Consider the following 13,542-nt stretch of genomic DNA (forward strand, 5'->3'; position numbering starts at 1 on the left):
CTATGAAAATAAATTTGGCGCCAAAATCAAGTTTTTTTTTTATGAACATTCAGTATCAGCTGTGGTATTGACAGCACATGAGGGACTACGGACTAGGGAGTGTCTTTAAAAATAAACCATGAGTCATCAATTATTACCTAGTTGATAATTTCGTTCATCGATAACAAATATTATAATCGGTCATGTCGCGGTCGTTTTTGCATATCAATCTGATACCTTCTAACTGTAACTTTAAGGCAAGGAAGTACCGAAACGTTCGCGGAAAATTTGTGTTTGAAGATAGGTCTAGGTACTTAGGTATTATTGAAATGAAAATAGTGATAAATTTCAATAGATAAACTTATACAAGTTATATAAGATTTAATAATGGTTTCGATACTTGCGATCTTCGCTATCAATGATTATGCCTCAAGTCAGAATATTACCTATGATCGAGGAGCAGATATCATATAATATCCTATCATGTAGAAAATCAGCAGATTAGATAAATCCCAAGTCTGTAAAATATTTATTGTAAATGTAAATATCCGATACATAATATCTAGCAGAGGTTCACTCTCGGACGGATGATTTTTTAGTGCCTAATATATCCCACTGTTTATGGACACAGATCATTTTATACTTAGTGATGGCACGGCAAAAATTCAATGAAAAATGGATGCATATTTTCTTAAATACCAACTCGCATTTGGACAACGCAGCGTAGTAATCTATTATTTATGTGGTACCTAGTTAGTAGTTTATTGCCACTTATTAGTGTGTTTAAACTCTTAAGGCTTAGAGTCTAAGCCCTTGTAACTGAAAATCAGTGGAATAACGATTCTTTCCTTATTCATTTGTTTGCTTATCAAAAACGGATCACAAAATAAAATAAATTTTCAACCAAATTAGGTTTATTATCTAAAAATCGACATACATTGAAATACTCTAAATGCAGTTACAACCATGCAATAAAATTCTTAAGATAAAACGTAAAAATAAATATTGAACAAAATTACTGTAATAAACTAAATAGTTATTAGCTATTCACTTAACAGTGCATTATTTATATTATTTCTAAAGAAAATAAGGAAAAGTCTTGAGACATTATAAAATCTCCGTATTATCTTGGCTGTGGTAAAAAAATATGTCTATCTCGTTTCCTCGTATAGCTCTATCCCGCTTCTCCGCGCTTCTATTCGACTGGCAGTTATAATACGTCTAAATTGGGGTGTTATTGGTTTGGTACATTGCAGATGCCAATAACAGCCTTGTAGTATTTTGGTTCAGATAGTGAATCGATGAGAAATTTTCCAAGGTCATGCTTAGAGATAGCACGGCCAGGGGACTTCTCTGGGTTCACTTCTACGATGATGTCTCGGCTGGGATCCTCTGTGAACAAAAATGAGTTAGGTATGTTATTATGTTTTTTTCAACAAAATAAGTGACGTAGTACATACTGCAGGATCGATGGGAATTATTGGAAATTTAATTGTAATGGTAAACCCAAGGTCTCTACAAAAACTGGCTTATGGCTATGTCGGAAATTTGGTATTTCAATTTTTTACATCCTCCAGACTACTGGGTATGTAACTATGACATAGCTTTACAATATTATAATACATATCACACATAATCTCCTTGATATAATACCAAAGTCCAAACCCATAAGTACACGCAATCCTTTCTCATAGTTATGATAATTATTAATGTAAAACCATTCAGTCCGAAGTAAAAACAAATAACTAACTACCTACTGAGGTATTATTTTCTTTTTAAATTAAATGCTCGAAAAACACATAAGTAGATAGTGTAAAAATTGTAAACACCGTTAGATTAAAATCTATCCCGCGAGATTATAATTTCGTCGAAAGTGGTGTGAAATCATTTAACTATCTAACGGTGACACATAGATTATTACCATAAATAACATTATAAGAATTTCAAGCTCTCATAGATTAGTCTCAAAAAAAATTTATGCAATTTAAGAGCATCAACTATTGATATTAGTGCTCCAAATAAAAATTAAATCAACACATTTATTTCACCTATTTAAAAAGAAAGGTTATGGATTTAATGTATTATTTGAAAATACTTTGTTTTAAATTAAAAGACACCTACCTAGGTCTAGTTTTGATAATTACATTAGAGCTAGCGCGCACGAGCAACTTTGTCTCCGCAACTATTTTGTCTCTCCCATCAATAGGCATGACGAAAGATTTTCAAAACCTCTTCCATAATGTGTGTATACGTTTATTAAACAAGAAAAACCCTATATTTCGCTAATATACTTAAATTTAACGAAGATAAAAGCCATTTTTCAAAAAATATTTATTAACTGTGCTAAAACAGCTCACAGGTGTCATGGCGTAGGCGTGACGTCACTCTTACGTAAATACGTAATTATCTGTATGCATAGCGAAGTAAAATTAAACAAATATTTAATTATAAAGTGTTATAGAATCTAATTTCAAAGTTTATAAGTGGTGTGCAGTATTGCAATGTGAATCTACATAAAAATAATACCCAAAAAAAGTGTTAGTAATTGTTTAAAGTGAGAAAATAATATGAAATGATTGTATAAATTTGACGCAGAGAAACCCGAACCACATATTCGTGAATTCGCAATTATATTTCTGTTCTGAGTCGATAAAGCATACGTGAAAAAATAGAAAATAAATAAAAATGCGTATTCTCAGCATATTCATAACAACAAAATACACCTGCCGCGAAGTTGTTGTGAGTTGTTTACGTAGACGTGACGTCACGCGTGTTTCAGTCAAAATGGCCGACTGCAGAATTTCAACGTTTTATTTTATTGATAATCTCATTAATCTTAATGTTTTTAATATTTCTAAGTCACTATTTTTAATTTATATATTATACATTTTCCCTTAAAAACACTAATTCGAACATTTATGGATACTGTCGTCATGCCTGAGTTGCGTCGCTACGTGCGCGCACTTTCATACTAGCCCATAGGTGGGAGAGACAAAATAGTTGCGGAGACAAAATAGTTGCGGAGACAAAGTTGCTCGTGCGCGCACTGTCTTATTATTGAAATCACGTTTGTAAATTGAAAAGAGTACGAAATCTACATTTTATTTCATTAATTTATCGGTCATTCACTCTTCGTATTTCAATGTCCAACGTCATTTCTACACTAATATTTACTTTGGCCAAATCAATATTTAGTTCATAATAAATAAATTTATTGACCTTGAAAATGTGAAAAATATTTAAGTGACGAACCTTTAAATATTTATTTTAAAAATAATGCTTTATAAATAAAACATGTCCTTTCATAAGAATGCCGACCGTTTTAACCAACTGGTTACTATAAAAAGCTACAAAATCACGTTATTTATAGTAGGGGAGCCCAAGAGGGGATTTTGGGATTTACTCGAGCGCGTCAGATTACTATAAGGGACGGTACCTTAGCTATTCATTAGTACCTCTAGTCAATATGAGCAGTTATGGTTGGTGGGTGCGCTCAGGGGCCCCGCTGGAAAATTTGAATAATCCATAATTCCCTAAGGTTGAGCTCGAATCGTCAGATTAGCGAAATGGGGACTTCTTATATTGTAATTAACCCCCCCATATATTAATCTGACGCGCTCGAATAATATTACTTTAATTTTTTACCCTTTCTTCATAGCGATTAAATCGCCACTTAAATCGTCAGATTAACGTATACTTTTTTTAAGTGACGTCCTGGAGCATGCAAAATATCAATATCTAACGCGCTTGAGTATTTCCAAGCCAATTTTTTTCTTTTTTAACCGACTTCAAAAAAAGGAGGAGGTTATCAATTCGGCCGGTATGTTTTTTTTTTTTTTTTTATGTATGTACACCGATTACTCCGTGGTTTCTGAACCGATTTACGTGATTCTTTTTTTGTTCGATGCGGGATGGTGTCGAATTGGTCCCATAAAAATTTTATTCGGATAGGCCCAGTAGTTTTTATTTTATGAGCATTTTTGTCTGTATTTGTAAATGTTGCAAGTGCAAGTTTGAAGTCGGTTGTTTTTAACGCAGTTATTGACTTGTTAAATTAAAAAAAATCAAAAAACCCTTCCCCACCGCTAAAAGTGAAAACATTATAGGACCTTTTTTTCTCGCTATGGTCTAATCTACCAATTCTAATAGGTTCCCGTGACGCTCGAGTAAATCCACATTTAGCATCCTGGGCTCCCCTACTATTAACTGTTTTGCGTCATTGCATCGGAAGTTGCTATTAATAAATGAAAAAATATAGATATCTATTTATGAACTAAAGTACTAAAAATAAGTTCTTATTATTTTTAACCCGTTATTTTTAAGTCCGTTCACTTTATTTATGTTCAATTTTATAAATGTCATGGCAAGTCTAGACTTTACACAAGTTATTCTAGACCGGACTCTCAGTGGAGTTTCGTTTGCAAAAATAGCGGACCTAAATCTGACTTCTGATATATATTGTATAGATCCCAGACATCCTATAGACAGATGTTGCCAACCACTTTTGTGGTCCCCCTCTCCCCACCACGGTAATTAAATATGGCATACAAAGAAAAAAATAAAAATTTCCAAAACATGCCGCGTGGGGTATCAAATGAAAGAGCTTATTGAGTAGATCGCGAATATATAGCATACTATAACATTTCTTACACTTTCTCTAAGATTTTTTAGAAAATTTACGAAAATGGTCCATTTTTGAGTTAACTTTAAACCACTATAGATTGAAAACTCATGAATATATTTTTTAAATTATTATTTTAAATAATTAACAATAGTCCATTGTTTACGATTCAATAGTTCGTATAGTGAAATAGTTGCATGGGGGAGTGGGGAGAGCATTCAAAGATGGCGAGTATATTTTCAAGTTTAGAAGAGGCTGATGAAGTTAAAAAGCTGATTCAAGAATGTTCTGCCATATTTTTCATTCTGTCAAACACAACGACAGTGCAGAGATAATTATTCTAAGCCCTGACACCGATATTTTTGTATTAGGCCTTTATTTCTGGCATAAACTTGAAAATATACTCGCCATCTTTGAATGCTTCCCCCAATCCCCCATGCAACTATTTCATTGTACCAACTATTGAATCGTCAACAATGGACTATTGTTAATTATTTAAAATAATAATTTAAAAAATATATTCATGAGTTTTCAATCTATAGTGGTTTAAAGTTAACTCAAAAATGGACCATTTTCGTAAATTTTCTAAAAAATCTTAGAGAAAGTGTAAGAAATGTTATAGTATGCTATATATTCGTGATCTACTCAATAAGCTCTTTCATTTGATACCCCACGCGGCATGTTTTGGAAATGTTTATTTTTTTCTTTGTATGCCATATTTAATTACCGGGGTGCGGGGAAGGGGACCACAAAACTGGTTGGCAACATCTGTTTATAGGATGTCTGGGATCTATACAATATATATCAGAAGTCAGATTTAGGTCCGCTATTTATGCAAACGAACATCTCCTTGGAGCCTGCTCTAATCATTAAATATTACGCATTAGATTTAGATATAGTTCTAAGTATATAAAGTTCACGTGAAGTTAAAGTTTAAGTTGACAAACCTTTAAGTTACGAAAACGGCCGAAAATCAGAATTAATTATATATATTTCCAAATTCCATTCACGATAAAGTCGAACAATACATTTAATTATTCCAATTACCAGATAGATTCGTTATCTAAAACCAATATTTTCAAACTGCTTGTAGCAAGAAAGATATCGAAAGCATTACAACAGGACGCGGGGTAGGATGTTATCAATCAACAAACTAACAAATTCGTTTAACGACCCTCACAATGGGTTCAATTGTTGTTGTACCCACTACAACGACGATTCTTGGAAGCATTGAATAGACATGTAAATATAAAGATAATTCAGGCTAAAATCCTGATAAAGCTTTGAACCAAACAATAGAACCAATAGAACAGACAGAAAAGTCACTTCAAGGTTGGATTTAACATTTAAATATTCAAGTTTAAAAAGTGTATACCCGGCGCGGCCTAAGATGATCCCTATGACACTGACAGTTATTCTCAAGAGACAAACTTGTAATGGCGTCACCATTAAATTAGAAACGTACCGGTCAAATGTGGCTACTTGACCACATTTTTTTACTTTTTCTTAGCTAACTTATTTATATTAAACTTTTATTAACATTTTATGATTTGTTCATGTCATGAATGATTTCATCATTCACTTTTACTAGGTATTTCTTTAAAATATATTGAATCTTACATTATTTACAAATAAACGTAATACAGGTCAAGTTGACACTGATGTGGTATCTTGACCTTGCACATCAGTTTTCATAGGTAGATGCTTAACATTCTTGTTTTAGGCTAAGTTGCTATTACTTTTTAATTCTTCGACTTTTTAAATATTGCAGCCCGAAGTTTTACAATAAACTGTTAGGCTCTGGCTACCTGGTCAAGTTGCCACGGGATTTGTAATGATTTCATACAAAGCATTACATGTCGGATAGGGTTGTCACAAACAAGACACAAATTTTAATGAACTATTTATTTATTAAACTAAATTTAATACATATGTATATGTATATTACTTAATACTTATAGGTATTTATTAATAGGTAAGGAAACATTTATTTTTCATTAGAAATATGCTAAATCGTTGTCATCAAAGAGAGTATAAGTATCTGGATTGTCCGAAATTTACAGCAAATTTATTGATTTTACTATGCAAAACTCGAAACAGATAAAAAAAGGAAAAAATGCAGTCACGTTATTTTTTGTGTCAACCCTAGGCGTAGGTCAAGTTGCCACGCAGCCGTCAATGGCAACTTGACCTAACCTGAGGCATCAATGCCCAAGCAAATATTTCGACAGATGAGCCTAAAGTTGGATAGTTCCCACTGTAAAATCAATCTCTAGGGCTTATTACACAACATATCAAAACTGTACTCACCTTAGATGTGCAGTTTAAGCTCTACAAACATAATAATACTGACACCGGCAAAAGATCCTTAGTCACAGTCACACTTCGATACGTTATATTGCGAGAACCAACAGCGTTACCGCTTTAAAATTAAAATATGTTGCCAATTAATATTTTAAAAACCTACCAACATTAGGTCAATTGCTTTCAATTCTACAAAATTTGATATTTTGTTGTTAAACGGAAGGTGTGGTCAAGTTGCCAAGTAAAGGTCAAGTAGCCACATTTGACGGTATTGGAGGCGTCTAAAAATGGCATTTATTAATTTTTACGTAGCTTTATGCCATTACAATGATATTCCGTTGGAATTATAACAATTCTTAACATTTACGAGAAATTATATCAATCTGACTTTACGTTTACGTTCTTCAAAACTTACATCGTTGGCATTTATCGACTAGTGCGGAAAGTATCGATAAACAAATTTCGATAATGGAAACGAGTTCACATTTTTTCCATGCTTAAGCTATAGTTCATTCTCTATTGAATGGAACAGAAGATCGCAGCATAATTAATTAATTAATTACCGTTCGCGTTAATTTACTTACCTATGATAATATAAGTTTTTTAGAAAAATTAAATGGGGGATTCCATTTTCATGATAAAATAATATACACTGTGTTAAACGGGTTAAAGATTACGAGAAAATGATAAGGTGCATTTTTATGTTTTGGAAAACTTTCGTTTTACTTACCGTTTCGTTTACATAATAGACGTTAAAAATTCATTTTATAATATTTGTAAAAACATGTTTACCGACGTGGCTGAATGCAAACCACGCCTTAGCCTATAAAATAGTAAAGTATCGACACGATCCATCATACGAGCAATCACTAACGAACTGTCATAGGGATCATCTTAGGCCGCGCCGGGTATAGTGTATACAAAAAACATACGAAGCTCCTTTTTTATGAAGTCAGTTAAAAACAACCAAGTTTATCATCATAGATAAACACGTGATTACTGATTTTATTATTTGATGAGTCATTGTTTGGAAAAACTTGAACTGGGCACCCGTTTTTATATTTCTCGGAAGATAAATGAGGAGACATAATAATAAATAAATACATAGTTATACAATATACATACATGCAGTTCAAAACATTGCCCTTTTTCTGCCGGAGTTGATTAAATAATAGAAGCTTCTAATAATAATGCAGAAAGTAAATTTAGAAGTTTGTAATATATTGGATCTATGAGACTACTGAACCGATTCTGAAATGTCTTTCACTGGTAAAAAGCTCTATTTCTGATTAACCCTGTTTATAGAGTTCTTCAGAATTAACTAACTACATTTATTTCGTGTATTTCTCAACAAAAAAAAACCTTTAACAAATTAAATATTTTATAGACAAACACCATAAAAAAATATATCAAGGAAATCGAGAGGAAATAAACTGATATTACGATTTCTCAGTAATTAAATGTGTCAATTATAAAAATTTCCGTATTCCCATACAGGTAAAATAATATTTAATTAATAGTTATATGTATATGTTTATCACTTAGGTACCTACTGCTCGAGTTGTTTTTAACATGAAAAGAAAAACAACTATGGAATTAAGTATATTATTTCTTTTTTTTATAAGGTATCTCTGATCTCATCTTTTTATTTGTATTTACTATTTATTCAATAGCGGACTCACCAGTTTTTGCTGTTTATTGTCCAATTGGTTACGATATTCTAATAGTTTTATGCATTTCTCGTTAGTGATAATTAATAACAGTTCTAACCTAGTTTAAAAAAAACACATATTAAATCTTGTTAGAAGCGCTAAGAAATCTAGGTGATAGTTGCTTTTCTGAAGATTGGAATTCACAAGACGCTTTACATTTCAGGTTCCTTTTAAGTACCTATTGCTTATATTTAAAAAATATTATAATTTTAACTAAAATAGCTCTTTGATATTGTTTGGGTGGCTTTATGCATGTCTTGTAATAATTGTTGATACTTTAAAATAAAGTGTATGTCTTTTTAAATCTCTCAGTAAATATCACATCAAAATAAGCCCAGCTGTTCCGGTTAAAAACATAAACAGGCACTTCAATTATATACCTACTTATTTACATTCTAGCCTCTCTCTCTCATTTCCGACTCTTCAACTTACCAGAAATATGCGGCGAAAAAACAGCAACCCAGTTCAAACCGCTTCCCTTAAGCTCTTCGTACATCCTCTTATGATCCTTAGTGAGGGGTATGAACCGCTCTGGCACCTTATCTTCATCATAGAACAGGAACGCCGAAATACAAGCAGAAACGTTATGCACATTCTTCGCTCTCATAGCGTCAATAATGTTCTTGGTGCCTTCTGACATGTCGGATGTGGGGTCCAGACTGCCATTGGTGCCCAGAGCGATGACGACACCATCTGTGCCTTCAATCGCGTTGGTAACAGAGTCAAATTCGAGGACATCCCCCTTGCACACCTCTACTTTGGACCGGAGAGCCTCTGGTAGCTTGGCGGGGTCGCGGACGAAAGCGCGGACCTCGTAGCCTGTTAAAAAGGTCATGGTCATTGAATGCTGAATAAACATGGAAACTACAAGTGCTTTTACATAATTGTTATATAAAAGTACCAAGTAAGTATTCCGTATAATAAACAAGGTCGTCGTATGATTATTATTTATTATGCATGGTATAGTTATGCTAACTCGAGCTCAAAACTTTTTAAGTGCTTATGAATATTTTTTTTATTATTATAATGATATAATTTTAATGGTATATTTTTATATGAACTAGGTGATGGATCCGGAATGTAGTTTCTACTAAAGAGAATTGGCAAGTCAACAAAGATCATTGATCGCATATACAAAAAACAAAACAAGCTCTTTAATTAAAATTTTAATATATTATGAGTTGGATATATTTTGTGTCAACAAAAATAATATTTTCAACTAACTACTGGTATCCTATTTCTGCTTACAAACTCACATTGTATGGTGCATTTTCACAATCGTGCGAATAGCAAGGCGAACCCCGAGGCTAATACCGGACACGCATTTTAAAACTTCGTTATTCTGCCTGGAAGTCGCATATTCGTGTTAAGACCGGCGTTTTAGATGTAATCAAAGGGTAAAAGAATGGGTGAACAATGGTAACGTCGACTCTCATATAATATCTTAATATATACGTATATAAATCTCGTGTCACAATGTTTGTCCTCAATGGACTCCTAAACCACTTAACCGATTATAATAAAATTCGCACACCATGTGCAGTTCGATCCAACTTGAGAGATAGGATAGTTTAAACATGTAGGTACCACGGGCGAAGCCGGGGCGGACCACTAGTCTCATATAAAATTTCATCGGATATAACGTCGAGTCACCAGCAGAATAGCGAACACGAAATGCAAATGCACCATTAAAGAGTACATTACAAATGAGCACTTCAAAATATCAATCCGGATAGGTACTAATATGTATTATAAATGCGAAAGTAACTCTGACTGTCTGTCTGTTACTCAATCACGCCTAAACTACTGAATCAATTTTCATTAAATATGGTATGGAGATATTTTGATACCCGAGAAAGGCTACTTTTTATCCCGGGAAAATGACGCAATCCCGGAAATCCCACGGGAACGGGAACTATGCGGGTTTTTCTTTGACTGCGCGGGCGAAGCCGCGGGCGGAAACCTAGTAAAATATATATACAGAAGTTTGTTCTAACACTTGTAACCCCATAATCATAATCTGTCCGTCCTTCGCCGATCGGATTTAGTCAGACTAGCTTCGCCCAGTTAGGTAATGTCGACAGACTTCCTAGAATTCTAGCTTTAAAATACTTAATAAAAAAGTACTACTCATATTTTTGTTGGCATTGACTGCAGAGATTTAAAAATAGTCAAAAGTAGGTAAGAACATGTTTCCAACAAATCGTTTATTTCTAACTATGTCATCATCATCAGCCCATCCACGTTCCCACTGCTGGGACACGGGCCTCCTATGAGGGTACAGGCCATAATCCACCACGCTGGCCAAGTGCGGGTTGGCGGATGACACATGTCGTCGAACTTTTTGATTCTTCGACATGTCGGTTTCCTCACGATGTTTTCCTTCACCGTTCGAGCAGTGGTGATGCTACAACATGCGCAGATAAATTGAAAAATCAATTTATTTCCTGCGCGCTCGCCTGGTCTCGAACCCCGGACTTATCGATTCGAAGTCCGAGGTCTCACCACTGAGCCACCACTGCTCTAACTATGTACCTACATAATATGACATAACACTATAATCGGCTTATAAATGCATTCTTCATTCATAGTATGTATTTTTTCCCGCCGTTTTATAAATACGATTTAATCAATTCTACAAATTATTCATATAGCATTATGTTGGTGTTGTCAATAAAAAATCGCGTGAATTTTTTTCTTTTTTTATATAGATGTGTCCAGACTATTGTATTTTTTATAATATGGACCTTTTATCACATAATTTGTTCTTAGTAATCTGATTCAGTTCAAAGTAGGTATATCGACCCACTCACCCTATATAAAATGTCTCTTTGTTCTGTAAAATTGTGAGAAATAATAAAGTAGCAATTCAAATAATTTTATGGTAAGTAGGTATGCACCCAACTACGTAACAATATATTATATAGTATTAAATAGCGGTCCGCCCCGGCTTCGCCGTGGTACATATTTCGCGATAAAAGGTAGCCTATGTTCTTTCTGAGGGTATAAAGATTATCTGTGCCAAATTTCATCAAAATCGGTCCATTATCGGTCAAAATCGGTTCGGTAGTTTACAAAAGAGTAAAGTAATACATACGGTAGTTTATGAGCCTATTCATTACAATCAAACAAACAAACAAAGTTTTCCTCTTTATAATATTAGTGTAGATAAAAACGCGGAAATAACAAATGTATGTACCACAAAAAATCTTTGTCTATTAAGTAGGTAGGTACCTACCTAGTTGAAAACATATTTTCGTTAAAATCGTGTTAGAAACTACATAAAAACAAAGTTTTTGCTTTAATTAACATAATTACACCAAAACAATATATTACGATTGTACAATGAATAATAATTACTTTGCTCTTTGTAATACATTTTTCGAACCATGACTTAACATTATTTTAAAATTAAAATTTCATTTTGATAATGCACAAGTCATTTACGTTACGATTTTAAAACTAAACCAAGATCCTTATCAAATAAGTATCTTACACTAAAATAAGGAAGATCAGCAATAAATATTAAAAAAAAGATAATAGGTAAAATATTCTGAGGATATCAGAATTATAAATCAACAAATAAAATTTCCATTCATTTTTAAACATTCATAAATTGTTTATTTAATAGAGTATAGTTTTATGTCTCATTTTGTAATTAAAATTAAAAATGCATGCTCCATGCTTGCCATTTATCGAGGAAGGCTAAGGCTTATCATCATGCTAAGACCAATAGGAGCAGAGCACTGCGGGTAAAACCGCGGGGCATAGCTAGTTATATATAAAATAACAAATGCTTGAGTTTGGTTCTTCTTTTTGCTTCACAAATTAATGGCCACCTTTTGTGCGAAATATTTGTATAAGGTTTACATAAATGGTTTTGTAAATATGTATATAAATAAATATCCAAGAAATTATTTAATACTAATTAGGATTCACTTTAAATCATATTGTATAATGTATATTAAGTTAGATGTTGTAAATTAGTAATAAATACACTCACCGGCACGGAATCTTGGCCACTTCAAATTTCTGCGAAAAATTACACTATTTCTTTTCTACTACAAAATTCAATAAAAATTTCATTAAAACTAGTTAATTTAATGTTTTTACAAACTTTTAGTAATAATTTGAAGTTTATAAGAAGTACTACCGCGTAGATATGAATTAAAGAAGTATTTACGCTTTTCCTGTGAAATTTAAATGATTTCTTAAAAAATGCACAAAAATTAGAAAAAAGCGTTTCCATAAAAAAAATTTAACCTTTTAATATTGGGTGTTTCCTTCTCTTGCCTTAAACACTGTTTGCATCCTTTCTGGCATACTCTAGAAGACATTATTGATGTCCACTTAAGCTATAGTGTACCAAACGGCCCCAGCTGTATTTCTAAGCTCATCCAACATTGGTTGTGAGTTGGAATCAAACTTTATGTTTCTTTTAAGCATGTCCCAGATGTGTTCTATTGGATTAAGATCCGGGATACGAGCTGGCCACTACAATTTTTCAATAATAACCTCTTGAAGGTACTCTTAAACGCATCGCACGACATGCGGACGTGCGTTATAGTGTATTAGTAGCAAATTTTCTTCACTGATAAACCTGTAATAGGGCTGAACATGTTCCTGGAGAATTTCCTCGATGTACCTGATCAAATTAAAGCCATTATCTACGATACCTAACTCCGTGCGAGCATCGGAACTTACACCTCCCCATACCATTATTGAGCCTCCATGAAAAATCGCCGTTTGAGTTGTGTTGATGGGTGAAAACCTCTCTTCTCACTTCTTTTATACTGACTCTTGGCTATCAGAAGCTCGAAGAGTGCCTTGGCACTCATCTGTGAACACCACACGAGCGCACTGGCTGTGGGTCCAGTTTTCATGTTCTCGTGCAAAACGAAGACGTGCTTCTCTGTGATGTCTGAG

General features: G+C 33.4%; 1 protein-coding gene across 1 annotated transcript in view; it reads right to left on the minus strand.

Annotated features, from left to right (window-relative positions):
• Positions 1-875: 875 nt before the first annotated feature.
• The window catches only part of LOC149480718 (flavin reductase (NADPH)), a 14,830-nt gene continuing 2,163 nt past the window's right edge, over positions 876-13,542 (minus strand). Inside the window, exons 2-3 of the mRNA XM_089706800.1 lie at positions 9,049-9,435; positions 876-1,371 (exon numbers count right to left, since the gene is read on the minus strand). Coding sequence (XP_089562926.1) covers positions 1,214-1,371; positions 9,049-9,435 — 545 coding nt within the window. The 3' untranslated portion in view covers positions 876-1,213. The remainder of the gene's footprint in view (positions 1,372-9,048; positions 9,436-13,542) is intronic.

Source organism: Colias philodice, chromosome 18, assembly GCF_061535455.1.
Source record: "Colias philodice isolate Cphi_HAF_F1 chromosome 18, ilColPhil1 Martin Lab GWU primary, whole genome shotgun sequence".
Lineage (NCBI taxonomy): Eukaryota > Metazoa > Arthropoda > Insecta > Lepidoptera > Pieridae > Colias > Colias philodice.